This window comes from Ambystoma mexicanum, chromosome 6q (assembly GCF_040938575.1).
Source record: "Ambystoma mexicanum isolate Mex_15411 chromosome 6q, UKY_AmexF1_1, whole genome shotgun sequence".
NCBI lineage: Eukaryota > Metazoa > Chordata > Amphibia > Caudata > Ambystomatidae > Ambystoma > Ambystoma mexicanum.
The window spans coordinates 290367556-290395185 of NC_090937.1; the positions used below are offsets into that span (position 1 = coordinate 290367556).

General features: G+C 44.7%; 1 protein-coding gene across 9 annotated transcripts in view; it reads left to right on the top strand.

Annotated features, from left to right (window-relative positions):
• Positions 1–27630, top strand: part of SLC24A2 (solute carrier family 24 member 2) — a 1614118-nt gene that overhangs the window by 936907 nt on the left and 649581 nt on the right. For 5 of the 9 annotated variants that reach the window (XM_069630764.1, XM_069630770.1, XM_069630763.1 and 2 more), the window contains one exon: positions 17326–17364. The exons of the other annotated variants lie outside the window; for them this stretch is intronic. In XM_069630764.1, coding sequence (XP_069486865.1) covers positions 17326–17364 — 39 coding nt within the window. The remainder of the gene's footprint in view (positions 1–17325; positions 17365–27630) is intronic. 9 annotated transcript variants of the gene reach the window in all.

The following is a 27630-nucleotide window of genomic DNA, read 5'->3' on the forward strand; positions in this document are numbered from 1 at the left end:
TTATGTTTAGTTTAGAGTTTGGGGGTGAGTATGTAGAATATTGAGATTTTAGTTTGGTTAGTTAGGTGCAATACATGTCCTACTCCCCAATATCCATCTAAGTGGAACAGACATATTTCCTCGTTCCAGAATTCATCTAAGTGTAACGCATTTCCTACCACCAAAATACAGTTAAGTGCAGCACATTTCCTCTCCCCAAAATCCATCAAGTGTAACATAATTCCCTACTCAAAAATCCATTTTAGGGTAACACATTTCCTACTCTCACAATACAACTATGTGTCGCATACAGATAATTCCCAATATTTCTATCAGGCTATCAAAGAGTTGAGGAAGGTAGTCTGGGAGGGTTGTTAGAGGGATATTGCGCAAGAAGCACACACGCTCTAATGTACCACTGGTAGCTTCAGTATTTGTTATGTCCAGACTCACTGCATGGTTAACACTCTGCCATACCCATGTACGACCCTGTACACCTATTTAACACCCCTGGTTTCAAAACACTGGCCACCCGCCAACAGATCTGGGCTCAGTGCCTTGCCCATTCAATGAGTTTGTCGGTGGCAAGACATTTCTTTATCGCAGTTTTATTTGTATGAGTTTCTTTTGTTTTGTTTTGGGTGTAGTTTGACATGCAGGGGTGTTCTTAGGTAGGATCGTTAATGAGCCATGTTTTTAACAGTTTCCCGAAGTTGAGGTGGTCCTCTGTCATTCGTATTTCCTTTGGGAGCAAGTTCCAGAGCTTTGCTGCTATGCAGGAGAACACTGATCCACATTTTTGTTTGGAGTATTTCGGTTCAAGGCGGATTTAATTGTGGGATCTTTGTGGTCATGCTGGTTTGTGTATGGTGAATATTTCAAGGATGAATTCCACTCCTTGGCCATGTATCGCTCTGTGTGTTATGCACAGTGCTATGAAAGAGATTTGCTTTTTGAGTGACAGCCAATGCAGCAGTCTTAGTGCTGGTGTGATGTTGTCTCTTTTGGCCAGTTTAAGGAGTAGTGGGTCCGCTACATTCTGTATCTGTTGTAACATTCTCAACAGGTAATCTGGCATTCCCAGGTAGATGCCTTTGGCGCCGTATTTTCTTGACATGATGTGGGAGATCATGGCAAGTGTCCTGTGTGTGAAGGATAGGAATGGCAGTATCTTCCTGATTGTGTGCAGGTGGAATACGCATTTCTTAACTATCGCATTGACTTGTGGTTCTAGTGTTAGTTCTTTGTCCATTAGGAATACTAGGTTTCTGACTATCTTGGATAGCTCTGGTGGTTTTCCCAGTTCAGACAGCATTGGAAGGTGCTGAGTGTTTGCCATGTCAGTGACAGTAATCATAATTTCAAATTTTGTACGGGTTGAGTTTGAGGCTGTTGGTCTCCATCCATTACTTTAGTTCCTTGATATAGTCAGTTAGTGTTGTATTTTTCTCTTCACTGGCGTTGCATTTTATAGATGATTCGTGTATCATCTGTGTAGTTTCAGCAGGTGAGGCCATGTCTTTTGATGAGGTTGATTAGGGATGTCGTGTAGATATCAAGGCGTAATGGTGATAGAGAAGAGCCTTGTTTTTCGAGGTGTTGATTTGAAAATTGCTAGCCAAGTTGTTTTGGTTCTTTCTGTCAGGAATGATTTTAGTTAGAGGAGAGCTGTTTGGCCGATCCTGATGTCTTCTAGTCTTTCATTGAGTGTGTCATGGTTTTCAGTGTCGAAGGCTGCCGAGAGATCGCATAGTATTAGTGTGGAAATTGGTCGTAGTTGCCCACGCTCTAGACATTGCGTATTTCATTACCTCCAACCAACTAGACTTTATGGCCATATCAGAAACGTGGTTATATCCAGCTGCAGGCCCGTCCTTAGCACTAGCCCTCCCTGATGAGGTCTTGAACATTTCCTGTAGTGTCTTTATGGAGTCGTTTGATGTATGCCAATTTGAAGGCTTGTGGAACTGTTCCTAATGAGAGGTTAAAGAGATTGAGATAGTTTTCTGCCAGTGTTTTCTGGGAGAGAATGCTTTTGTAGATGTGCAGTGGGCAGGGATCAAAAGTGGAGCCCCCTTTCTTGCTTATGCTCATCAGGCTGTTGAATGTATGTGTTGAGATTGAGGGGAGGCAGTTTAGTCTGATCATTGGCGCTGGTGTTGGTTGACTGGTTTGGTAATTGGGCTTCTTTGGTCTGCTTAGGATGGTTTGCTGAATGTTGGCAATTTTGTTCTTGAAATAATTGGTGATTATAGTGAAAAACCTTCCTCTCGCCTGAAGTGCTATGTACAAGCAGTTGCCAAAACGCCACGTTGTCATTCCCATCTATGGCTCCTTGAAGTTCAGTCCATTTACCAGTCACATATTCCCTCTTTTTAGTTTGGGTCTGCCTCTTATAGCTTGCCCTCAGGTTGCACAGTTCCTCTTTTGATGCAATCCTCAGGTTTTGGCTGTGGAGAGCAGTTCAAGCTTTTTGTTCTTGAAATCTTTACCATGCCAATTGGATCTACGTAGAGCCGTAGATTTCATCCTGCTATCAGGTTTAGTTTTATATGAGTTAGTATGGCATACTAACCCATCATAGGCTTTTAGCGTGTCATTGTAATCAGCATTCCCAGAAGTTATAAGTGCTTGGAGTATGTCTAAAATTTCAGCATATAAATATGGTATGATATTTTTTTCAATATCCTCCCACATGAAACCTCTCGCATTACCCTCGATATGATAGGAGGAGCTATTGGCGTGGCAGATCTTTCCCCACAGACTGATAGACAACCATTAATATGAAGGCAAAGCAGGCGATGATCCCTCTCTTGTCTATCGAGGATGTGGAATGATTTTAAGTGGTGCCAGTCACCCATCGCTATCAACACATGATCAATATGTGATAGCTTAAGAACATATGTCGACTTAGATGGCTGGTCTCCAGGTAACGTCCGGTCTAATGTTCCCTTTTCAAGATTATACAGGATTGGTGCGGTTTCCACTGCCAGTTTATGAGTGTGTTTAGCTTTTAGAGTTGGGATTGCACAGACATGGTCCTCTTTATCCACAACACCTTCAAAGACAGGCAATGGTTCAAACTGGAAAATGAGGTCCCCATTGCCAGCATGCAACCTTCACCCATGTGGGTTCTCCTTGCAAACTCAAAGCAGCCCTGGATTAGTGTGATGGTTTTAGTTCCATTGACGCTGTCTGAACGATTGTAAATATTAAATAGAAGAGTGACAGAGTTTTACCTCTTTCTATATATATCACCTGGACATCAACTGAATATACAGCACAAGTTTCAGCTACAACATTAATTCTTGAATTAATCCTGCTTAGCAGACCCTAACTTGGTGGGCCTCTAGGACGCTTAGAAGTAGGGGTGTCACGGTATTAGTTTTAGGACGGTACAATAACCTTCTTGCCAAATGACGGTATATCATGGTTATCGCGGTATAGCAGGTGGAGTTAACTAATCTTAACAAATATTTTCTAAAAGGCCATAAATTGTCAGATTTATCATCACAAACAAAACCAGGAACCCAGGGCCAGAATTGGGCTTTTCAACATACTTTCCACTGAAATGCCACCCCATGCTGCCACCAAACACAAAAACACGTGTGGAGAGGAGGAGGGGCAGGGGGGGAGCCCTGCTGCGACTGGCAAAGCAAACTGAATAGCTTTTCTTAAGTGGTCATTTCGGCTTTTAGCCCCCCCACTGGCTACTGGTGAAGATGAACATGTTGCCATCTTGATAACCTGCATGCCACAGATCAATGGAGTCTGATGGTAGTATACGCTTGTGCGCATACACACACACGCACACGCACTCTCTCTTTACGTTACAGCCTTTAGTTTACTTGTGGGCCAAAAGGTGTTCAGTAATCACGGACATGTTACACTTTGGTATGGCAGCAGGGAATACCCACAGAGATGAGTAAATTTCGCACTGTGACTTATTATATGTAAATTCAATGATGGAACCAGGGAAATCCCCCATTGTCATATGTTTAGAAAACATTATCCATTATAAATATATAAACCCCAAACCGCCAACCCAAAGTAAACCCTTTTCCTTCTTGGCACTGTATTTATTCTTCCTATTGCTAACATGTTGATTTTGTGTCAGGCACGTGTGGTTTATGGAATGGCATTAAAAACTGCTCCAACTGAAACTACTTGGCAGACGGCACATCCAACAGTGCAAGACCAAGACTGCGCAGCACTTGCTTACTGCAGCCTTTCCAAATCAGATTGAAAAGCACACTTAACGGTATGAACGGTATACCGGTATGAACAATGTGACGGTTATTATTGTTCAATTAAGTGGTTCACGGTAGCTTTAACGGTATTCCGTAATACCGTTACATCCCTACTTAGAAGCCAGAATACAATAAGTAACGTAGCCTTGAACATTTCTCTCATCATGCACTCATGTTTCCTGGAGACATATAATGTTGTGAGACATAAGGACATTTCACCAGTCACCATTATGATAGTTTCTCTCTAATCCTTTGCTATTCCACCTCAATATTTTAATTGAGTGGTAAACCCTATTAAACTCATTAGCCATTTCCATTTTAATATCAGGGTCTGGTGCATTATCTAATGTGCTGGCGGGGTCCCTTACTGCTTCAATTCCCAAACTAACCAGACGCCCTTCTGCATAAGATGCCCATGTAAGTCAATCAACACCATCTAGCCATTCATCATGGTGCCCGCATTTGATAGGCAAAATAGGGCGGCCCATAGATCTTGTACTGCTCGGTTGAACAGTACTGGACGTTCTTATTGGGGATCATGTTTCACTGTCAGTTACAGCCCAACTTGCCCCAAACAGTCAAGGGGAAGGGCTCCTCAGGGGATATGGTCTAAGCTCAATTGTTAATCCTTGTGGTCTTTAGGTAATAGGCCCTGTGCCAAGATATTATTCCTTCCCTAAAGGCTTATATAGTCTTTGTTTTTATTGGCTGGGGAGACATTTATACTACAGCTAACGATGTTCTCCTGAATAATAGATAAGCAATACCTGAACTTTCTGATCCAATGTATACAGTAAATGGTTAGGGAGCAGACGTCCTCTCTCGCACAGTATTTTAACTTAGGGACCTTATGCATTAAAACTCAATTTTCGAATGTTTGGTTTCGTGGAGGGTTCCCGGGTATTTTTCCCATCTTTGCAGAGTTACCAACATTTCCTGGCCATATATCCCTAATTATCTTATTTCGATGTATCTGGAACCTGTCGATTCTTTGCTTTTGGCTGGACATGTCTAGAATCCACAGTACCAATTCCTTTATCATCCATATTGCTTTGTGACTCTGCCAGGATCAGTGACTTATTGCTTTGACTCAATGAGGAGGTGCTCCGGCTGGAGTCTTCCTCATCAAAGAATGTTGTGCTCTCTCGAACAGGAAATTCTCCAACATGTTCCCTGCCTGAATTTTATTTCTCAAGCAATTCCTCAAGGAACATATACTTTGACCTGTCCTTCAGCATCCTCAAAACTTGCATGTTACATGTTCATCTCCCTTCAGCATCCTCAAAACTTGCATGTTACATGTTCATCTCCCTTCAGCATCCTCCCCACATGAATCCAAGGATTTGGATTTATTTTTCAACAACTCTACGAGCTTTGTGGTTACCATCTCATCTTCAACAATGTACATTCTCATGTACCCTCCAGGATATCTTTTAAAGGTCTTGCCACAGGGGGGAGTCTTGGCACCTATCAAGCCAATGATGGCCACCGGTGAACATCATGAATCTGCCATAACCCTCCAGATGCCTGGTCAAGCATCACTGTGTTGATTCAATGAGCAACACCACGCTAAGACTCGGAGACGTAAACTACAGGATATTCAGAATACTATGAGAAGTGCACACTAATGTGTACATATGCTATTTGAGACTGGAACAATAACAGCATACAGCAGGAATAGCAGGGCTTTAAGTGGGCCAGGGCCTGTCGGAGCTTAGCCCCGGCAGCCTTCCGAAATTTCATTTTGAGTTGGGGCCCTGCTGGGCCCTCTAATCTCCCCTGCCAGCCCCAGCCACTACACGAAAAGTATTTTTTTCTGAAGCCTGAAGCTCTCGCTCGTGTGCAAAAGCTTCAGGCTTCAGAAAAAAATGCTTTTCAGCCATGATGGTGGCGCCGCACCTGCAAGGCATCCCTTTAAGCAGGAGATGCCCGTGGGCCGGCGCCACCATTATGGAGAAAAGCAGAGGCCTTGTTTTCTAAATCCTGAAGATCCCGCGGATTCTGTTTTCAGGAAAACGGTCTTTGCTTCCAGCGGCCTCACCCTTTCAGCCTTAATGGTGACACTGCCCCTAACCAGCTGGCGAGGGGCAGCGCCACCATTAAGGCTAAATAGGCGAGGCGCTGTCCCCTGCCAGGCAAGCCTTTAGAAAATAAATACAGAGATCAGCACCCTCTCTCCCATGAGTAGAGGGTGCTTATTTCTACAAAAGGCTGCCTGGAGGGGTGCCAGTAGCCCATTGAGCCGGGTACTCGCCAGAGGGGCGTGGCCTAATGGGCCACCAGGAGCCCTGCCGTTAGGCCACGCCCCCTTGATGAGTCCCAGCTCATTTTGTAGTGCCACTTAAGGCACTGAGGAATAGTCTGCACAAATCACAGGGTGAAATACAGTTGAAAAATAAGGATTTCTGTTATTCAAACTTGTTTCAAGTTTCCTCAACTAAGATATGGAGACATACCGGTCCTGACGAAGGTGACGTAACTGGGAAGGAGTCACTGAAACGGGTCGACCTACCTGTGGATATCCTTTACTTTGTTTATTGGATACCTAAGTTGAATAATGTATCATACAAACATTTTAAGACCAGCTGTATCATTAATAGTGAGTTACACAATCGAGGGAGGGTGGGTTAAAAAATGTCAATATCCCCTTTCGAATGTAACCAGCATTACGCAATACGCCAGTTCTATACACATTAATCGATGCATTGTGTGACTGACTGGCTACCGTCCCTCTGGAAATATATGTTTTGTCCTGTCCCATAGGTCCAATGTGTATAAGTAGTGCCCTGATGCCTGCAGGCTTTGGGGTTTCATAAATATATAACTGAATAAATGACAATGTGTGGCATTCACTGCTTAAACTGCTCTTGTTTGAAAAATGTTTTCCTCACTCCACCGTGCAGGACTTAGATGGAGCAGAGGTTACCTCAATTTCCTGAGGATTAAAGTTGTGCATTGCAAGCATAAGTGTGCATTTCTATCTTTATGGTGCTTTTTTAGACCAGTTTGGTTAAGGGTCATCCTTTGCTTCTATCCCGATTAGATAGGCGACCCAACACCGAGGCCTAGGGCAAGTTGTGCTTCTCAATAGATACGCGTGTTCTTCCTGAGGGACAACTCAGCAAGTATAGAGTAGGCGTGAGTCAAGCAGACCTGTTCACCTGGTCCTAGTGTATTACTGATATAGTTTAATTGGTGGACGGTGTCTACAAATAGGTTTAAATAAATGCATCCCGATTGTGTTCATGATTCAGTGCCCTGTCCATCACTGGAGGCATGAGTAGGGGTGTCGTTCTGGCACCACCTAGATATGTGGTGAATGTGTCTATTTATGCATGTTGTTTGGTGCGTGAGGGATGTTTTCTGTACATTGTTAGGTTAGGAGCATTGCAAATCACTTGATATCACCCTACCTTACCAGACACTTGGTGATAGCTAAGTACATTGGCCAAGACAATATGACTTGCCCCATCAGTCATTGTAAATGCGGCACAGTCTATGCTCTTGAACGTAGCACTCTACCTCCAGTGAGGTATCAAGAAAATCCCTGTGCTGAAGCAGCAAATATAGCACTTCACCTATCACTTCCTGCCATCTAGCAACCAATCAGATGACCTGAGTAGCAATGCTAGAAATCAGAACATCTGTGTGTTAATTCGTCCAGACCCTCCAATGGCCACAGTTGCAATTAATCAGGAAAATGCAGGCATTCCACTAACTTAAGACTTTCTTCAATCAAGCAACTCTGACCACGCTACAAGAGACTGTACAGTGCGTGCCTGCTCCCTGGTTAGTGTAGTAAAGTAAAAGTCCAATTGCAGTGAATCCACCTGGAAGGGCCAGCACATACTGTGTTTTCAGAAGGGTGGCCAGCAGATCTCTTTGGGACAATTAGCCTGCGCCACACACCATTGAAGTAATATGTGGATGCGGAGAGTGCTAGGGTATAGATTAATACCAGCAGGGCTGCCCAGAGAAGCAGACCCCTAAACATTAAGCAGACACTTGTTTCGCACTTGGATGGATTTTGGGGGTGGGCAATATATTGCACTTGGATGTATTTGGTGGTGGGGATGGAGTGTGGGTGGTTTGCAGTGCATCGCACTGGATGTATTTGGTGATGGGGATGGAGTGTGGGTGGTTTGCAGTGCATCGCACTGGATGTATTTGTGAGGGTGGCCAACTTGTTGAATCACATCATTAGAAAGGTGGCCATTGCTTCTGCTCTTAGATTTATAAGTGCAGCCAAGGTTTTGCTCTGTGAATTTCTTTTAGGGCAGCTGACATGTTGCAACAAGAAGACTTGGGCGGATGGTCATTGTGCTGCACTTGGAAAAATTCAGGAAGGCGACCTGGGTGGTGTTCTCAGAGGATTTCTGGGAGGGTAGCCATTGGATTGCACAGACTGTAGCCTCTGAGCTTAAGGCCCTCGGAACGTGCATCTGTTACTGGATGGGATTGTACCACAATAATTCTGAGTCCAAATAACCAGACAAACTCAAGACGATGGCAAGTTACTGTTTTATTAACAGTTATCTAAAACAGGGAGGTTACAACAAACATCAACGGACGTACGCTCAGTCTCTCAGTGATTTTCACCAAAAACATAATTATATGCTTCATTATGCGTCAGAGTGACAACATACTACGTGGCAATAGTGAAAAACCTATTCAGGGTCGGGATTGGTTAAGGGAAAACATCTAAATATGCAATCATATAGGAGCTAGGTTCGTTATTGGCTGTCCTTTATCATTTGGAAAACCTCTTCAAACATGTAATTGAAGAGAAAATAGTTGCACCGTGTTTCATTGGTCTTCTAAGCTATAAGGTCCTTTGTTATATGGACTAATACAATTGATTGGCATGCTTGTGCCATGTCATGAACATTCATTTCATTTAGCAGCACGTAAGCCAAGTCCCAGGTGCAGGGAGATAGGACATGAAGCTACCTCACCAACCAATTAGCCCACCATCTCTCATCACCCATGCCTTCTGCCATGAAATTGTCTGTGCTTGGCCTTGCAGAGTATTCTCGCCCTGGGAATGCACAGGAGTGAGGGCACTTGCTATCGTGTCTGGAACTCCAAGTTCGAACTCTATTTTCATCCTTGACTCATGTGACGGCAGACCATGATTTGGTCCATTCTACAGCTTTTAAATGCTTTAAATTAATTAAACCTTGGCATCCTTTGTGTGCTTTCTTGCACCTTAACATGAGAGGATTCATCCTCTGCACACTCATTTTCTTCAGAGTAGATAGCTGACTTCGATTTCTAGGATCTTGACTTTGGGCCAGACAGCCTCACCACGCAGCTTCAGCGACCTGCTATTCTACTGCGAGACAGCTTTTCATTCCTCCTTCATGTTTTCTGGCTTATTTATTTTATGATACCAATGTCCATTTTCTATACAATGGCGGCTTCACCTGCATTCTATTCACTACTTATAGCAAGCCTATACGATGACTTGATCTACCTTGCGTTTCAGCGTCTGCACAATCATTAAACTTCTGTTTTCCGCAGCACTAACTTGTAATCTTCTTTTCCTCTTTGATAGTCCACTCGATTCTTTGCTTCATCATTTGTCCTCTAGGATCCATACATTGGGCCTCATTACAATGTTGCTGGTCGGGAATAAGGGAGCCGGTAAGCTCACCGGCACCCTTGTTTCCGGACCGGCAAACTACAAGTCTGCTTGCCGGAGCTGCTGTGCCCAATAGGTCTGACGCTGCCGGGCACATCGGCCACGGCAGGCAGACTTGTCACTGGAGCACCAGCACCATTGCTAATGGTGCTGGTGCTCCTGTGTCCCCAGTCCCATAGAGTCCTGTTGGACTCTATGGGAGTGGGGATTAAGAAATGACTTTCTGGCCACCAGATTTGTACTAACCCGGTAGCACTGGGAAGTCAGGCGCTGGTAAATTATTACGGGTCCGGCGGCAACCCACCGCTAGCACTAGCAGGGTTACCCACGGACCTTAAATGAGACCCATTGTCTTCATTCAGTATCTCGGAATGTCGTGGACACTTTCTTATGACTTCATCCGTTAATTTCCTTAGCTCTTTCTCATATCCCTTCAGTGAGTTCTTCCTGCAGGCCGTCATCAACTCGAGGGTACATTCGATACAGTTGTCTCAATGGATATCTTCTTCCAAATACTCGCTGTGGTATTGGTACGATAGCTGGTCTCAGACAAGGCAGACAGAGCTAATGGTCTTTGATCGAAGCCATGCCAGAGCCAAACTTAATAGCTCATATCAATCCTTCCAAATAAACAACATCCAAATCAAAGTGGTAGACAGAGTAAAAACATTAGGAATTTACATGGATTGGTCCATGAACCCCGAAGCCCATGTTCTCCAATTTATCAAGAACTGGGCTTATCACCTTCGTCTCCAAAAGTCAATACACCCCTACCTAAGCGAAGAAAACTGCGCAACAGTAGCCAGAGCCACCATCCTATCTAGGCTGGATTACTTCAACGCCCTTATGTTGGGAGCAAATAAGGGTCACATCGCCAAATGCCAAAACATCCAAAATAATGCGCTATGGATTATTAAAAGGAAGTCCAAAAAGGAACACATAAGCGAGGACAGAAAGAATCTGCACTGGTTAGCCATTGAGGAAAGATTTGCATTTAAGGCTATGACGCTGACACAGATGCATACATGGGTCTGCCCCGTCTTACCTGAAAAACAAACTGGTCACAAACATACCAAGACGGACACTCAGGTCAGATTCAAATGGTCAAATCGAAATTGCCAGATTCAAAAAGGCTAACAGACTTGGGAAAAAAATTCCATATTAAATCATTTTCGATGTGGAACAACTTGCTCATCTCTGTAAGACTAGAACAAAAATACACAAGCATCCTGAAAGAACTCAAGACTCATCTGTTCAAATGACAATCCAATCCTAAGAAACTGATACCACTAATGACTTTTTGAGCTCCTTGTCCTGTGATTTTAAATGTTTTGTCCCTTCGTGTATATGTCAGCGCCCTGATGCTTGCGAGCTGCTGACGCTATATAAACTAACACATAAATAAATAATAAAAATAAGGCACAACCTCATGTCCTCATGTCTCCAATACAAAGGATGTAGGGGGGCAGGATCTCCTGCAGATGTATATATCTTTGCACCAGAGGATCTCTTGTAATATCCACTGTATAGGTCTTGGAAGGGTTGTGCAGTTGATCGGGGTTCGGCGCTTAGTCAAGGTCCTGAATGCGACGATGCTATGGATTCTAAGAATTGTAGAACATGTACCACTACAGGGAGTGCAGGTGTTGGCAGAATGCTGCCTTTACCGTTAAGTGGGTTCTTGAATGTAGCCACCTAATGATAGCTGGAAGCATGCAGAATATATCCACCATAATGTATCAATCCAGATGTTTTAGAATTCTGACAAATGTACCAATTCTAGGCTTTCATTTGATCATAACCAATACATTTATCCCCTCGCTCTCCCTGCTTTTGGAACTAGTCAAAGGAATGGCCACGAACACGCACGCATCTGCTTTCACATTCAACTCGAATGACACTTTGCGAAACACTTCTGCCATAAGAATGTAGCAACCTTTCATGACAAACATTTGAACTGTAGCTACACACATAACTGACTATCCTCTTACACACCCCCACCAGTTTATTTCCCTAGTGTACATTTCTCCACCCATGCACAGGCCAATTAGATATGGGTGGCTAGCAGAGACTCACCCAACCCCTCATAACCTTTAATGGCCATTATGCACACACACCTACTAACTTTCCCATTTTTCAGACAACAGTCCCTCCGAGGGCTTTCAACCTACAACGTGTTGGGACCATACCCATGGAATAAGGCACTATACAAATGATGAAATTAAATGAAATGAGACACCACCTGCATGCCTTCCAGTGCCCTACGTCAAAGCAAGTGCTCTTCCCCTGATTGCTGTCTTTGCATCACGTGGCACTCACACACGATCCAGCACTTCGCCTCCCCACCTACTCCGCTGACCCACTGAACACTTACCATGAGGAATGCAAGACTAGAGTCACGCTTCCCTCGTAAGAAAGTAAAAACTAGACCTGCCCCCCTCAAGGTCACCACCAGGCCTGCCCCCACTCGGATTAACATCTCCATACTCATATCCCCTCTCCCTACTGAGAACAAAAAGTCAGACCACCCCTCCCTCACAATCACAATTGCCTCTACCAGACACACCAGACATTAAAGGAGCCCTTATTAGTGCTCAATCTCTAGTTGCCCACGCTCTAGACATTGCGTATTTCATTACCTCCAACCAACTAGACTTTTTGGCCATATCAGAAACGTGGTTATATCCAGCTGCAGGCCCATCCTTAGCACTAGCCCTCCCTGATAACATTACTATCATTAGAGCAGTCAGAGTGACAGGAAAAGGGGGCAGCGTCGCCTTCCTAGCCAAAACCAGCATTGGACTCAAGTACTTGAGTGTTCTCAAGTACTCCCCTACCGTCAGCCGAGCTCCTCTCAGTCAAACATCTGCTTACTGCCACCCACACCTTACTCATGCATCTAATTTTTTGTCCCCCGGCCCTATCTCCTCGAGGTAAGACATCTCAGTCCTACTGACACAGAATACTAAACCTTGATCTCAGATCATCCTGCTAGAAGATCTTAATTTAGGCCTCCACGACCCCAAAGATGTGAATGCCACAACCTTGGAAAACACTATCTCTCAACCAAGATTCAAACTATGCATTAACGATCCATCCTCAAAAATGAGCCTTGTGCATGGTCCGACCACCATTGCATTACCTTTGCCATACAAGAGAAATCCTGCATCAATTGTAACGTAACTATCGCTCCCCCTACTTTGTCCAGGAACTACAACCCCTTGCCATCTTACCCACAATGCTGACAAGGATCCCGCCTTGCTAGCAGAAATGTATAATAACACCATGGATGAGCAATCAACATAATTGCTTCACTCAAACTTAGAAAAGGCAAACCCTCAACCCATCTAAACAAATGGTTCTCAGCAGACCTAAAACTGCTCCATAATATAAAAAGATTGGCAGAAGCCATTTGGAGAAAAAAACCTCCACCCCCAATAAAGAGACATTCTCCTCAGCCGCACCGACTTACAAAGCAGCCATTCTCAGCACCAAAATAGAAATCCATAACGACAGAATCCAGAATGCTAAGTCAAGCTCAAAGGAACTATTTTCCATATTAATAGAACTAGAGGCCCCTGCACCCCCCACAGAAACTTGCCTGAAAGACACAATCTGGTGTGCAAACATTCAGAAAGCCCTTTCAGACAAAATAGCCTTACTACAAGCTAAAATAGAATTAAAAAAAACAGCCTATCTATTAGCCCTAATAACCTCAACTCACCTGACGCCCAACAACCACCGTGCACCCCCTTTCACTTCGCTCCAGTCACCATCAAATAAGTAGAAAATATAATTTTAGGGATCAAACCATCTAATTGACAGGGCGATCTATGCCCGTCCCTGGTCATCAAGGATGGAGCAAGAGAGTTAGCACCATTCATAACCGCCTTGATTAACTCTTCTTTCAAAAACTGCATTGTCCGTGACAACTTAAAAGAGGCTTGGGTTATGCTGCTTCTTAAAAACCCAATTTAGACCCCAACATACCAACTAACTATAGGCCTTTAACAACCATACCTTTCCTCTTAACAAAAATTAGATTGTGCTGCCTATTTCCGAATACAAAAACATCTGGATGACAACGATTTACTAGGCCTCCAACAGTCAGGCTTCAGACCAAGACACGGTACGGAAACTGCTCTCTTAGATCTAAAAATCCAGATGGATGAATCCAAAGACAAGGGAAAGCTGGCTACAATCCTTCTATTAGACCTCTCAGCAGCTTTCGATCTTGTGGACCATAAAATCTTGACCAAACATCTAACATCAGCTGCAGCTTTCTAACCAAATGCCGCCAGCTAGATCCAATCCTATCTTTCAAACAGAACTACCAGAGTCTTCGCGCACTCAGTGTCATCACCTCCAGTACCCATATACTGTGGAGTACCGCAGGGGTCCTGCACATCACCCACACTTTATAACATATTTACAAAGCTCCTCTTTGATCGCCTTGACAAACTTGGTGTCACCTACACTAATTATGCTGATGACACCCAGGTACTCATCACTCTCTCTGGTTTCTATGACACAGATGCCAAATAGATAAATGATATCTACCTCGAGATTCAAGCCTGGATGGCCGCTCACAGTCTTTGTCTAAATGACGATATGACCGAGCTATTGATCATCGGCTTTCAAGCTAAACTTAAGAAATTAGACAATCGCTACACTGCCTTCAATATTGAAAGGAATACCATAAAAGTCAACAGCGAAGTAAAAACGCTGAGGGTTTACCTAGATTCCACCTGATCTCTTAAAAAACAAGTCAACATTACTGCCTCTTCCACAGCCTAGACAAATAAACTCATAAATGCTTGCAAACCATTCTTATCGACCAACATCTGTATTACATTAGCAAGAGCCCTGATCCTCTCAAAGCTAGATTATTGCAACATTTTATTCTTAGGTTCATCGGCTCGGAACCTAAATAAACTCCAAGCCATGCAGAACAGTGCGTTGAGATCAGCCATGAATTTCCCATGCTCTTCTCATATCTCATCCCTCAGGCGGGACATACACTGTTTACCTATGCGTGACAGAATTACACTACGTTCTTTAGTCATCACGCATAAATATCTCTCTAACACAGCACCAAAATACCTGACAGACAAATTCTCAAGGACACAGTCGGACATACCCACCAGATCTGGTTATCTTAACCGACCCATCATCCCTAAATACCATCTAAAAACGGCAGGTGGCTCTAGCTTCCCAGTGCTAGCGGCCAAATGCTGGAATTCTCTCCCTCCAGCCATTAGAGCAGAACCCTCCTTTTGGGCTTTTAGAGCCAAGACAAAAGATAGAATGTTCACCCAGTGCGAGCCCTAACTCGCCTTATCCCTAAGATCCTGCTTAACCAACTGTATTGAATGGTATAATCTGCTGCACATTCTGTAATTTATTTGCTACCTCGGGTCCATCCTGATATTGTAACTCTGTAAATACTGCACTCAAGCTCCATGCTGTACCTGTTGTACTTCAAACCTATGGTGATCTTGGAACTTGCCTAATATTGTAACTTGCACATTTTTCATCTGTATTGTGTACTGTAACATTCCATGTTTCTAAGCAAAAGCGCCCAGACACCCTTGGGTTAGGTGTGTTATACAAGAAAATAAACTAAACTAAACACACATTTCTCCTGTGCTCCTGAGTCAATAGCATTGTTGTCAATGGCTGGGTGGATCACATGGCAGGCTTTCCAACCTTCAAAATGTAAGGAAGACTGGTCCTGTGACATGTCCCGGGTCAGAAGATGTGCAGGACCCGTGGGCACTGGCAAATCTGGCCAGATCCTCACTCTCCAATTTAATTTAGAACTTGCATTGGCAGCAGACAATTCTACGTTGGTGGACACTGCAGCAACCCCAGCACAGTTCTATTGAAGTGAGACAGCTGAAAATATGGGGAAAGGTGACATGCTGCACAAGCTAAAGACCTGCTCATTTCCAAGGTTACAGGTGACAACAGCTGCAGTGAAGTAGACCAGGAGAGAGCTGGCCTGTCCATTGGTTGGTCCCGGGACACTTCCTCAGGCTCAGAAGGCACAGATTCTCGAGCAGGGGTCGGGACTGGTTGTTCACAAAGGTCCACAGGTTGAAGCATTGACAAGGGTCTTCTTGAGATCAGGCAGAGGAGCAGGGCTTCACAGAGCCAATCCCTGGAGTTAATACTGGTCAGCTGCAGGGTTCGTCCTCAGGTTGACAGTGGGCTGCTCTTTTTCGTAGGAGTCTTGGCTTCAAATCTGCAACATTAAAACATCCAGGAATTGTCCAAATATGGAAAATCACTGGTCACCACATCTGCCTAATGACAGGGATGCAGGTGTCAGGGTTTGTGAATTGGGACTAGTGAGTCCAAGCAAAAGATCTCGTGGCACAGCCGTCTTACGGTGCTAGCCACCTTTAGGAGCCATTTGTGGGAAATACAAAATTGTACGAGTAAAATATTACAGAAATGGTCACAATCACACAGGTACCACCAGCTTATCTTATGCATCTATTAAAAGAAGCCAAAAATCCATTATATAAAGAGTTGTATGGATACAAAGCACCCTAACTGCTTTTCACTGCTAGGTGATGGGTACAATTCTAACAATACAAGAATTCCTAAAGAACAACATAGTTTCTCAGTCTCAGTACTGACAGTCTTAAGGACAAGTTATTTTCCTCATAGGAATGAGCAACACAGGTAAACGATGTAAAACAGAAAGCTTTACTGACCCCCAAGAAGTGAGGAAAGCGTTCAAAACAAGGAAAACAAATGAGGGTCCCATAGAAATCTATGGAGGAAAAGGTACAAAAGGAAAAACATTCCTAGCAGGCGGTTAGTCTTCCGCTAACACATTCTCCTCTCCCGAAGTCTGAACTTTGTGCATTTCTTAACCTTTGCACTTTGCCCGCTTTCATAGCAACATAGTTATTGCATGTTCCAAGACGTTCTATCAAACGTTTTTGGGTACCTGTACAGTTAATAATTCAACCCCTTGTTAGATACAGTACATATTAATTTACTTATTTCAAGTTGTAGGTACATGTTCTTGCAGAGCTTATTATAGTGAGTTTTTACTGTTTGATTTGAGCTGATGCATTCAAGGCAAATAGCGGGGATACTAATTAATTTCATTCGTAGTTTAAACGTTAATGTGATTTATGTCATCTTATCGATCATGTTTCTTTCACTTTATGTAACTTGTATATGTCCTCCATTCTTCTTGGTTACTCATTATGGGGCCCTCGAAATCTTTTTTTACTTCAACTCCCATGATCCGTACCCTGCACAGTAGGTAGTGTGTGATCATTTGAGTTGTAGTCAAAAACATCTGCAGGGCCACATAATGAGTAACCATTCTCTACGTGCATTCTCTCTGTTTTTGTGTTTTCCATTGTCTTTGGCTGTCATTTCGTTTGACATAACTGTTTCCATCTGTTTGACTTTTTCCACATTCAGCCAGCTAACGAAGGAAACAGAGAGGAGACCACATTAATGGTAGGAATGCAACTTGAAATGGTTTTTGCAACCCCACCTACAATGTCTACAATCCACAAGCAATGGCAGTTGCATTTTGTCTTTAAAATTGTGGCATTTCAGATATGGTTGTTGCTGCTGCCTGTAAAATAAATGCATTCCACAGTTGGTCTTGAATGCATTCCACAGGAGGGTGTAGCAGCGGTTTGTAAAATGACTGAATTCCACAGATGGGTTTGGCAAATGTATGTAAAATGGCTGTAATCAACAAGAATGTGTGCGCCATCGGTCTGTAAAATGGTTGCATTCCACTGATTGGTTGTGGAAGCTGTTTATAAATTGACTGCATTCCGTAGACATTTATGGTTGGATTCCACACAGATGGCTGCTGCAACTGTCTGGAAAATGACTTAATTCCACAGGTGAATGTTGCAACTGTCTATGAAATGGTTGTAATCCACAAGAATAGCCACGAAACTGACTTAAAAACTGTTTCATGCCACATATGGTTATTGAAACTGTCTATAATTTGGCTGCATTCCACACACAGTTATGGCTGCAGCTGTCTGTAAATATAACTGCATAATACAGATGGCTGTTGTAACTATCTGTGAACCATCTGTAATCCACACAAAATTGTTGGTGCAACTGTAGAATGGCGACAAAACCATGCGCTACCCACAGTGGAGCACTTGCTGTTACTGCAGAGGCATTTGTCATTGATGCTGCGTAATGGACTTTGTCCAGATTTCAATAGGTCATTTAAACCTAGGACCCATCATCGGTTCTTTTGAAAGTGCACTTGCACCCAGGAGAGACAATGTCGCATTGAAACAGTTTCCTGAGACGTATTTGTTGAATGGCCTCGATTTTGCATGTTGCGGGCAATGGAGACTTTGGGCCTCATTATAACTCAGGCGGTCCGGAAATAACGGTGGCGGTAAACCCGCCACCACCGTTGTTTCCGGACCGCCTGATCCCGACTCCTGCAGGCGGGAGGTGATGTTCCCGCCAGGTCTGACCTGGCGGGTTTAACACCGCCCGCCTGCAGGCGGCCGAGGAAACACCAGTAGCATTACGAGATGCTGCCGGTGTTTCCATGATCCCCATTCCCATCGAGTCCCATAGGACTCGATGGGAATGGGGATTAACACCATTCCGCCTCCGTGATTCCTGGAAAACCGGGATTGTAATGCCCCGGTAATTCCGGGAATCACAGAGGCGGAATGGTAATATGAGTCCGGCGGTAACCAGGCGGTTTTACCACCGCAGTTATCGCCGCACTCGTAATGAGGCCCATTGTATATTATATGGAAAAATTTGAGAAGACAAAAAAATAGTGGGTTGGTCTGGGACCACATGTCATTACACTTACATTTTCTAGAACCAGATAATATTATTGTTTTAAATCCCTAAGCACGCCTGGTACATTCCACCTTCAGATGCTGCATCTTCATGAACTTCATGCGAAAATTACAGAGGCAAAAAACAATAAAATTCTGGGCGTCGCCAAATCTTTTGTGAAAGAATTAGACATTTAATACACTTTAAATGATGCTTCTCCCTCTTCATATTGTCAATTATGTCAATGCATGTTGAAATGAGTTACTAGGGCTGCTATGATGCGGTCTTTGTTGGGTCTCCATAAACGCTGCATTATCCATCACTGCAGTGAATTGTTATCATGATAGCGGGCGCTAGCATCCTAGGGTGATGGGCCCAAATGGTCAGTTCCCAGTGCATGCTAGAAACATCATTAAGCTTAAACTTAGCTGAATTGGAAACCAGCTGGTTCAAAGTTTGAGTCGCATGCCACAAATATATTTATTACAAAAACCATAAATAAATTGTGTTTGCAAGTTTTATTTAGCAACCCACTCAAAAGGCTGCTTCCTGTCTGGCCCTGTCAGGCAATGGGAGTCCCGGAGCACGCTTCTCCGCTATCCGGCCAACAACAACACGTTCTCCAAACACAATCACCATTATACTTTAGCACTTCGCACGAGGTAAACAGCTGGCGGCTCCAACTACTAGCAGCTCATCCTACCCGTACCCAGCGTTCGTCGAGACAACGTAACTATCGCCTAGCACTAAGAACAGTAAGTGCCTCTCCCCCAAATCTTACCCGCCTATCGCCCGCTCAGGCCGCTGCATCCGCAAGATAGCCTCACTCAACGCTGCCATTCCAAAGACCCTCACTTCTGGTGATACGCCGAATGCTAGGCACCTTACAACCGTGCTCAACTCTACTACCACACCGATCGAGCAATACCCACCTCACTCAACAACGTACCTGCGCCATACGAGTGCTTTCAATACTTGCGCCACTACAACGCTTATGTGAACTTGCCGCACAATAAAAGAAACGACGGGCTCCCGCGCCCTACAACGGAGGGCCCCTCGGCGGGGGCCCCCCTTAGTGATTAGTGACGATTCCCTCAGGCGGCCCGGCGGGAAGGGGAGTCGAGGGGGTGGGGGAGGCGGCGTGAAGGAAGCATCCCCCACCTCGGGGGGGGGTGGGGCAATGACACCACTCTAGCGCGCGGGCCCACGCGCCGCAGCCTGGGCGCTATAAAAAAGCCCAGGAAACCCAGTTGGGCCTCTTCCGTGGCTACCATCTCATCCAACTGGTCATGCCTCTCATTTGGGACGTAAGGAAGGGGGCTCCGTGGGAGGAGGTTAGACATGAAGGAGTGCGTGAGTATGAATGGGCGACTGGGGGTGGGGGGGCAATTAAGCACAAGATGGCTGCCGCCGGGCCACCCCGCTGAGGGTGTCGGCGCTAAGCGATTTCTCCTAAACAAGACAACACAAACAAGCCTCAAACCACCTATGAACAAAGTGCCCGCAACCTCCACTGCACTGAATCACGAGCCGCTGTTAACGCTGCTACCAAACACACTGCCACTGATAGTAGGCCTTATGGCTCTGCACAAGCCCTTTGCCCGTACGATATTCCTTCATCCGAGCAGCTCCAACATGGTCACCAAAACCGACGTCCATAGCGTTCCTATTTCCATGACTCCCGTTCTGATCGAACCCCGCATCATGTGCTCAGTCTCTTATAGCCCAGTCATGATGGATACACACTGGCCAAACTTGCTGAATGCTCCTTGCACCCACGATGACAACGACCTAATGCATATAGCGCCAAACGTGTTTGGCACCAAATAGCCAAATTGCGTTGAATGCTCATGGCCCAAATGTGTTGAATGTTCCATGTGCCCTTGATGATAACGTTTTATTGCATGCAGCTCCAATTGTGTTGAACACTCCATGTACCCTTGATGATAACGTTTTATTGCATGCAGCTCCAATTGTGTTGAACACTCCATGTACCCTTGATGATAACGTTTTATTGCATGCAGCTCCAATTGTGTTGAACACTCCATGTACCCTTGATGATAACGTTTTATTGCATGCAACTCCAATTGTGTTGAACACTCCATGTACCCTTGATGATAACGTTTTACTCCATACAGCTCCAACGCATCCCATTACTATGTGCCACGACCTTTTTAGTCTCTGCTTGTCCAGCGCCCAGATACCTACGGCTTAGGTCCGCTTTACAAATGCTAAATAAATAAATACCCGAAACGCTGCTGGAATAAAGCACCCATCATGTTGGCGTGGCGGTTAATCCTAATGCTCTTTGTATGCTTTTGTCGAAAACATTACTGCATTTTTATTGACTTTGTGCTTTTTTGCCAGCACCTGATCTTAAACGCCTGGCTATACATAAGCAATGATGTCATACAAGCATTGTCCATCAGTGTATGTTAAGGAAATTCCGATTTAGAGAATACATTATTTTGCTATCCTGCACCCTTGAGTTAGCAGGTGTGCTGGGCTGCAACGTTTTTACCGTATCTGTCCTTCCAGGAAGCAGGTTGATACAATCTTTCTCTGGTCCAATGATCAGCAAGAATTTGTGCACTGAAGCACATGCGTTATTTTATATTTTTTATACAGCACATTAGGGTGCATTGCAGCAACTTCAGAACGCTGTGGGAGGTGTTCATTTTGGGTTTAATAAGAGCGTATAATGAATAGGTAGTGCTGTAAGTAGAGTTATGTCATGTGTGATAAGCAAAGCAATGGAATGTTGTGGTTCTTCACATTTCTTGAAGAGAATGTAGGGATTACTTGGAAAAGCCTTAAATCGAGGTAAGGCCCATGCTGGGGCACTTGCCATTACCCTGCTATTCGTATGCATCTTACCATTGAAAGCTGTGATGAAAGCCGGAGTGCCATGAGGAGAAACCGGGGGCTCGGGTTATCACGTTAAGCTGTGATGAAAATTTTTGGTGACCAGGTGAGGCCAAGCCGAAATAGGTCTTCTGATGTCTTTGAATTCTAAGGAAGTCTGTTTCCAGCCTCAAGAAAAGTCATAGGGTCCATGAGTAAGGACTTGAAGTCAAATCATTCTGATCTGGTCGTTGGTACTTCTAGTTGGTTTTGGAAAGATGGCCTCAGTGTCACATCTTGGTCACGAATGCTGCAGATTTGATTTCTTTAAGCTCCTCCTCCAACTGCCTCAGGGTCAGTCGTTTCTCAATGAATAAAACTGGGCGTAGATCTCTCTTCGGTTGGGGCCTTCCTCTGGAACAGCCTCCCTGCCACTCTGAAACTTGAGGAAAACCATCTCCGGTTCCGGAAGCACCTCAAGACCTTCCTCTTTGCTTCTGCCTTTTATCCTCCTTTCCCCTGCTGATTTGTTCTGATTCGGCATCGTGCACCTGGTTACCCACTGATTTTGGGCCCAGGTACTTGCCCACCCTGCCACGCACTTGCACTGCCTCCTGACAGCCCTTGCTCTTGGGTCTGTATCTGTAACCCCACAGTCCTCCCTTTTTTTTCTGCACTTAGCAGACACCTCCTGTCTGTGGCTTAAACCTAGCATTTGCCACTGGCTGGCTGCACTACCACTTTTTGTTTTTCATTCCTATGCTGAGCCCCGCCCTGCACTTTCCCCCTTCCCTCTCCCCTGCACTTGCGCATTCTCAATGTCACTGGGCCTAGTAAGATCATCGTTTTTGTTGTCCCCTGTTCCCCTCCCTTTCCTCATCGCGCTCTGAAACACTTGTGTATGAGCGCGATACAAATAAAATATCAATATTCATATGCCATCACCAGAATCAGAAGGCAGAGGGCAAGTTTGGTCTAAAATCATCGAAATGGAACGGGGTAACTTAACGAGGCCAGGAGAAGACCCTTACGGTTGAAGCAGCAGTTCAAGACAACATTGACCTATGCCGAATAGCAAGGGCCATGGGCAAAGTAGCGACCGTGGCAGTCAGCGTGGCCCTGGAGAGCACGAGTGCCCAGAAGAGCTTGCATTCATTTGAGTGGGTTATGCAAGAACAGTCTATTAGAAGGTTGCACAAATGCTCTTACCAATAACTGGATGAACTGAGCTTTCCAAATAGTTCATCATAGATATCTATGCTTTATTTTTTCAGTATAAAATAAAAACTTAAGTGGACATACATGTTGCTGTATCTTCAGTGTTTGACAATTCACCAAAAATCAAATTAAAAAGAAAATAAATGCCCTTTATACCTGTTTGTCCACTTAATGACCTCGCCACAACATTAGATTTGTCACTTGCATTAGCCCATGATTAAGGGGATGTGTATCAGCTTCGAGGATGCCTATTTCTGCCTGCGCTATGTTTTGGTCTTGACACTTATGTTGTTCAGCCTAAACATGTGCTATGCATTGGTGTGTGTAGCATTGAGTATTAGCTGCCCTGGATGTCACTGTAGCTATCCAGAATGCATCCAAATTCCTGACCTCTGTGTGATTGTCATGCTCACCAGCAACCAATGCCCTCCATTTCACATCACAAGCATCTCAGATCTCAGATCCCAGTAGCAGCAAGGAAGGAGCATCATGCTTGACCAGCTCTCGGCTTCTGCACTGAGGCCACTGTCCGAGATCAGGTGGCAGGCAGCCCTTTAACTATCCTAAATACATGAAGACAGTACAGGATCTGTTGTGGCCGTAGCCTACTCAGTGCACCTGACGCCACACACCAGTTCTTAAAGGTTGAAGCATTCTCTTCTTGGTTACATTTATATTCATTGATGTAAAAATGGCTACATCTCATTTAGCCGTCAATAACCACATACTACTGAGATTCTCGGAGAACTTCACCATCTTCAGCAAATTCATCCTGCTTATCACCACTTCAATAATTGCACATCCCGTCCACCTGCTGCAAATTGCTCAGACGTCTGCACCACTGACCACGCAATCTAGCTCTGCCGTTCTTGTCCTGCCTGCCTGGGCTCATCCATTGCCATGTCTTCTTCTCCCTGGAAACCTGCTGCCTTTAGTATGCCTTATAGATGTGGTTTGGCCCACATGACCTCCTCTACACTTGTTTTGCATGTGCCCACAATTGCAAAAACGTATGCTCTGCAATCTACCATGCCTTCTAATTTTGCTGGCCAAATGGATATCCATTAGTGGTACTGCTCTTTAAAGCTCCTCTTTGCTTCTTCCTTTGATTTTCTTTGTTTTTGTACATAACTGATGCAATGCAAAAAGATGAAGACCTGACTGTTATCTTGCCACAGCAAATTATTACTTTTATTTATTTATTTTGTCATTTATAGAGCGCACAAAACCCGAAGGCACCTAGGCGCTGGTTACAGAAAGTACCGTTAGGTTTAACTTGGAGCAGAATTGATGTTAGTACAGGCAGAGTAGCAGTTGCATGAGCTCAAAGGCTTCTAGGTGCTGGTTACAGAGGCACAGTTGAGTTTAATTAAGAGCAGTAACAATGTAACTACAGATACATTTGCAATTGCTTGAAATCCATTACATAAATCCGTTGCATTGACTAAACTGTAAAAAGGCTGGGGGTGAAGTTATGTATCTTGAGTGAAGAATCAAGCTTTGATGCATTTACGAAAGGACCAGAAGGAGGTTTCAGCTCTTAAGTGAGATTGTAGGGCTTTCCAATATTTAGCCGCCACCAGCGGGAAGCTGCGGCCAACAGATTTTTGGGGTTTGAATCTAGGTATGGGTAAGCAGTGTGCGTGGGAGTCTCTGATTGGTCTATTAGATTGAGATTTGATGATTTTATTAGACATGTATTTTGGGGCAGTGGGTGCCAGACATGTGTGTGTTAGGGTAAGGGGTTTTGAAGTGAATTTGATTCCAGATAGGGAGCCAATGGGCATTTCTTCTAGCCCAGGAAATTCTTTTTGGGATGCTCAATGTTTCTCTGAGGGCATTGTTTTGAATGACTTGTAATTTTTTTATATTGCCGGAAGGATAGCTCAGGGGCAACACGTTTGTCTTGGAAACAAGAATGATGCACTCTCCGGTACTTAGCGTGTTATAAAAGAATGAATACATTTGTGACTGATTGCAGTGTGACTGAACGGGGCGATGTCCCAGCTGAAGGCTTCTTCCTCATATCATATTGCATTCTCTTGATCGGGACATGTCTCCACGTGTTCCTTGATTGAATCTGATTTCTCAGCCATTCCTCAAGGAACATTTCCTTGGACCTGTCCTTCAGAATCCCCAAAACCCTGGTGTTACTTCTTCACCTCCCTTCAGCATCCTCTTCCAGGCTTCCTAGAATCTTGATGTGTTCATCTACAACTCCAGATACTTCATGGTTACCATTTCATTTTGAACCATTTACATTTTATTCTCAGTTTCATGCACCCTCCGGGATATCTTTTAACGGTCTTCCCTCAGTCTCGGAACCCATCAAGCCAATATTGTCCATCAGTGAGCATCAAAATCTGTGATAACGCTCAGGCTGCATGATCAAGCAGCACTGTATTGATCATGTGCCCTGTCCACCAGTGGGGGCATGAGTAGGCGAGTCGTTCTGTCACCACCTGGAGTTGTGGTGAATGTGTCTGTTTGTGCATTCATCAAGACAGGATACTTTGCACCACCAGTCGTTGCATATGTGGACAGTCTCCCATCTTGCACACAGTATTCTACCACCCATGAGCTATCAAGACAATCCATGGGGTGAAACCTATCACAGCCCTGCCATCCAGAAACCAATCAGATGACCTCAGTAGCTATGCTAGAAATGGGAACATCAACCCCTGTCTGTTAATTCTGCCAGACCTTCCAATGGCCACAGTTGTAATTATTCAAGGAAATGCAAGCATTCCACTAATTTAAGACTTTCTGCAATTAAGCTACTGTGGCCACGCTAAAAGGGCTGTGCAGTGCTAGAGTGCTCCCCTCATTGCAGTGTGTGCCTGCTCCTAGATTAGTGTAGTAAACGTAATGGGCCAATTGCTGTGAATCCACCTGGAAGGGCCAACACATAGTGTTTTTTCACAAGGATGGCCAGCAGATCTCGTTGGAGCAATTAACCTGCCTGCTCTACACATCTTTCAAGTAATGCATGTTTGAGGAGAGTGCTAGGGTAAGGATTAATACCAGCAGGGCTGCCCCGAGAAGCACACCCCTAAACATTAAGCAGACATCCCCTGGATGCCTTCCAGTGACCTACAACAGACCATAGCGCTAAGAGCATTCAGCTTCTGCCTGCTTTTGGAGACACATTCACACAACCCATGCCTGCAAAAGCACACCCTCTTCCCCTGACCGCTGTCTTTGCATCACGTGGCAGCCACACACATTTATTCGCTGCTCTTGAGCCAATAGCATGGTTGGCAATGGACTGAAGGAGAATCACATGGCAGGCTTTCCAACCTCCAACTTTTAAGGACTATTGGGTCTGTGACATGTCCCTGGTCAGAAAATGTCCAGGACCCGTGGGTACTCACAAAATGTGGTATCTGTGGGTTTTGGCAAAGGACAGTGGGCCAGATCTTCATTCTCCAATTAAGATAAGACACCTCATTGGCAATTTGTTATGGCCAACACTTCTGTAAATATTTCAGGTCTTCCACCCCACAGTGCCATTCCCAGGATGTGTGAGTCAGGACATGGTGTAGCAGAAAGGGCCGGTAAGTTGCTTTTTTTCCACCACAATATTGCCCTTGTCCGATGCAGCTACTTTTGTGTGCTCAAGCTTGCCATTTCAATTGACCGTGGCCATCTCCAAACTGATCATGTTCACTTCAGTAAGAGAATTGCAGAGTTTTAACAGGGGCTACCTTATTGAGTGCACCATGACTGTAGGTTCCGTGTTAGGTTTACCACATGTCTCAGTTTGTCAGAGATTAGCCTCTGATTTCAAATTCATCCACCACCTGTCCTCTGTCCACAAACGTGTCCCTGATGGCACCCAGTGATTTCATTGCATTTTTTAGTGCTGAATATTATTGGCCAAGAAATTCACCAACAATATATCAAAAATGTTCTATGTGATTTTATCGAAGAGATTTGGTCGAATCCAAATCCATCGATTTTCTTTTTCTTCAAGCCATTTGGCTGCAACATATATACTGTAATCTCGATTCCAACTCTCCTTCCGTTTTCATCCTTCTTGAACTTTCCCCTGCCTTTGATATGGTAAATTATGCCACCCATATAAATCGTCTCTGTGATACCCATGACATCATGGACCTGGCTCTGGACTGGCAGACCTCCTTCCTCTGTGAATGACCTTCCCCGGTTCAACTGGGCCCTTTTCTTGCCTTCATCTCTCTCTCTAACTGTGGTGTCCCTCAGGGCTATATTCTCTCACCTTGGCTTTTAAACATCTACCTTGCTCCACTAGCCCATCTGATCTCTGCCTTCGCTCCTAAATTACAATGCTATGCGGATGACAACAAACTCTCCTTCAAGCTTCCCTGCTCTACCTACTCCTCTTCCTCTTATTCCTGACTGCCTGTCCTCCATTCAGGCATGGTGCACTGTTAACGATCCATGCTGTAATGCCTGTAAAACGGAGATCCTTCTCATTAGGATTCCAGCTCCCTCCTTCCATCCTACACTCTGGGCGCCTTCCAAGGGCCTCCTCCCCTCACCCTCCTGTGAGGCAAAAAACATGGGTGTCATCTTCGACTCCTCTCTCTCCTTCTCTCCCCACATCATGGATATTGCCAAGAAGGCCCACTTTCAGCTGAACCTCCTCAGAGGCAGTCTCCCTTTCCTCACCTTCCCCCAGAAATTAAATGTCTCCACAGCTCTGGTCCTCTTCAGGCTGGACTACTGCAACGGCCTCTTCCTCAACCTTCCTAACTTCTCCTGTCGCCCCTTCAACTAATCCAGAATAGGACTGCAAGATTTATCCTTGGCCTCAAGCCCAGGGACCGCATCTCTCCAGCCCTAAACTCTCTCCACTGGCTTCTGGTTGCTGCGAGGATCAGGTTCAAAACACTTTGC